Source organism: Plasmopara halstedii (genome assembly GCF_900000015.1).
Source record: "Plasmopara halstedii genome assembly, contig: Scaffold_289, whole genome shotgun sequence".
NCBI classification, from domain to species: Eukaryota; Oomycota; class Peronosporomycetes; order Peronosporales; family Peronosporaceae; genus Plasmopara; species Plasmopara halstedii.
Window position 1 is genome coordinate 406,052 of NW_020187210.1, and position 1,750 is coordinate 407,801.

Below are 1,750 nucleotides of genomic sequence, written 5' to 3' on the forward strand. Positions count from 1 at the left end.
TACCGAGCGATCGAAAATGGGCAACGGCTCTACTGGGCACACGCCCGCCATGTTCTTCAATCCACAAATTACTTCTTGCTTTCGCCACATCGGAATGGCGTTGCGCCGTTCCGCCATACCTGTCAGTGGTGGCAGGGTGCCACAAGTCGATGACAAAATGAAATGTTGAAATTTCTGTGGTGGCAATTGTCCATACTATTAGTCTTTGATTTTTGTCAGGTCTTCTGAAGCCATTATAGCGGGGTAGTGGATATTGTATTTTTGAGGGCTATATTCGGGACTAGACTCTAATCGGGAAAATCCGTTAAAACAATCAAATACAGTTTTCATTTTGAATGGAAAAGTTCATTTACCTTGGCTAGTGTTTTGGAGCACTCTTGGAGGCAGCGGACTGCAATTCGCTGCACTCGTACTGGTTCTTGTAAAGAACGTAAGGTCGGTGACCTTGGTTTAGCTTCCTCTAAGCAAAGAGCTACGGCAGCCCCGCTGCAATTGATATGTTGGCAAGAAACGATGAGAAATGGTATAAGTGATAGCAGTAAAAAAAGATAGGAGCAATTGATATGTTGGCAAGAAACGATGAGAAATGGTATAAGTGCTGGCAGTAAAAAAAGATAGAAAGCGAGGACTGTATTTTAATGAAGACACCAGCAGCATGAGTTTTCAAAGCTAATACAGCAGGCTGTATGGTGCTGAAGCTGTTATTACAAAACAAATCTTAAGGCTGTCTAGCAGCGTTTGGGTGTAGGAGTAAAAGACTGATAGCAAATGGTGCGGCGGTGAATAATAGAATAACAATTAGACTATAATGGTATGGAAGTGAGTCATTAACTTTATAATTATTACAGCATACTACGGCAATACTGTCGTTAATCACGCAGTCTGGCCCTGTATTGGTCTGCGCGAATGCAGTGACAAGGTTTGCATGTAAGCGGAAAAAGTTCTTAAAGTTAGAGTATCTTCTAAATAGTCATTGCCATGGCTCCGACGACACTTTTATAACTTCACGTAAAAGCACGTCGCGGTTACCCGATGAGCCCTTGATGATATGATACGTGCATCTCACCTGTCCGAAATTCTTGAATTTGATTACTTTACGTCCAGCATACTTTTTCTGGTAGTAAGTCAAGGCGATGCGAAGCTGCGCTGTGTTCAACAAATCACGCCCCTTTTCAACATAAAGTCTATGTATTTGTAGAGCAGCCATGGCATTCTGATTGCGGTTGGCTTCGAGACCTGCAAACAATGCTGTCTCCACTTTAATTTGAGAGTAGCTAGCAACATGCTCAGATTCCAATTTGACAAGAAGGTGGACAATATCCGGGTCTGAAAATTGCATTCGTAGTCTGGACAAGATGAATTGTCCGAAATCCTCTCCATTCCAGGTCATCAAATGATCCCACGTCTGGAACAATTCATGCTTCAGCAGCTTTTCACCGTTGGTGTTTCGTATAGGAAAAAGATCAACGAACCTCTCCTTCACAATTTGACGCTCTACCACCAATTGGCGGGCCAAGTAGCGATAAGATGGTTCCACATCGATGTACTCCTTCACCGCTTTCTTGAGATTTTCCGTCTCAATCGACACAGGAAATTCATTAAGCTGATCCATGAGTCTCTTCAACATGTCTTTATCGTCGTGAATGAAATTTTTGAAATAAAGCGTTAGCTCCTTTTTGTCAACGGCCTTGAGTATCCAGTACTTAAGCAAACAGCGCTCAAAGGTAAGGCCAACTTCGCGCGTCTCATC

At 42.9% G+C, this 1,750-nt stretch overlaps 1 protein-coding gene across 1 annotated transcript in view; it reads right to left on the reverse strand.

Annotated features, from left to right (window-relative positions):
• Positions 1–970: 970 nt before the first annotated feature.
• The window catches only part of PHALS_05371 (hypothetical protein PHYSODRAFT_249765), a gene marked incomplete at both ends in the record, with an annotated part of 2,043 nt that continues 1,263 nt past the window's right edge, over positions 971–1,750 (reverse strand). The window contains one exon of the mRNA XM_024722934.1: positions 971–1,687. Within this exon, the coding sequence (XP_024573961.1) occupies positions 971–1,687 (717 nt within the window). The remainder of the gene's footprint in view (positions 1,688–1,750) is intronic.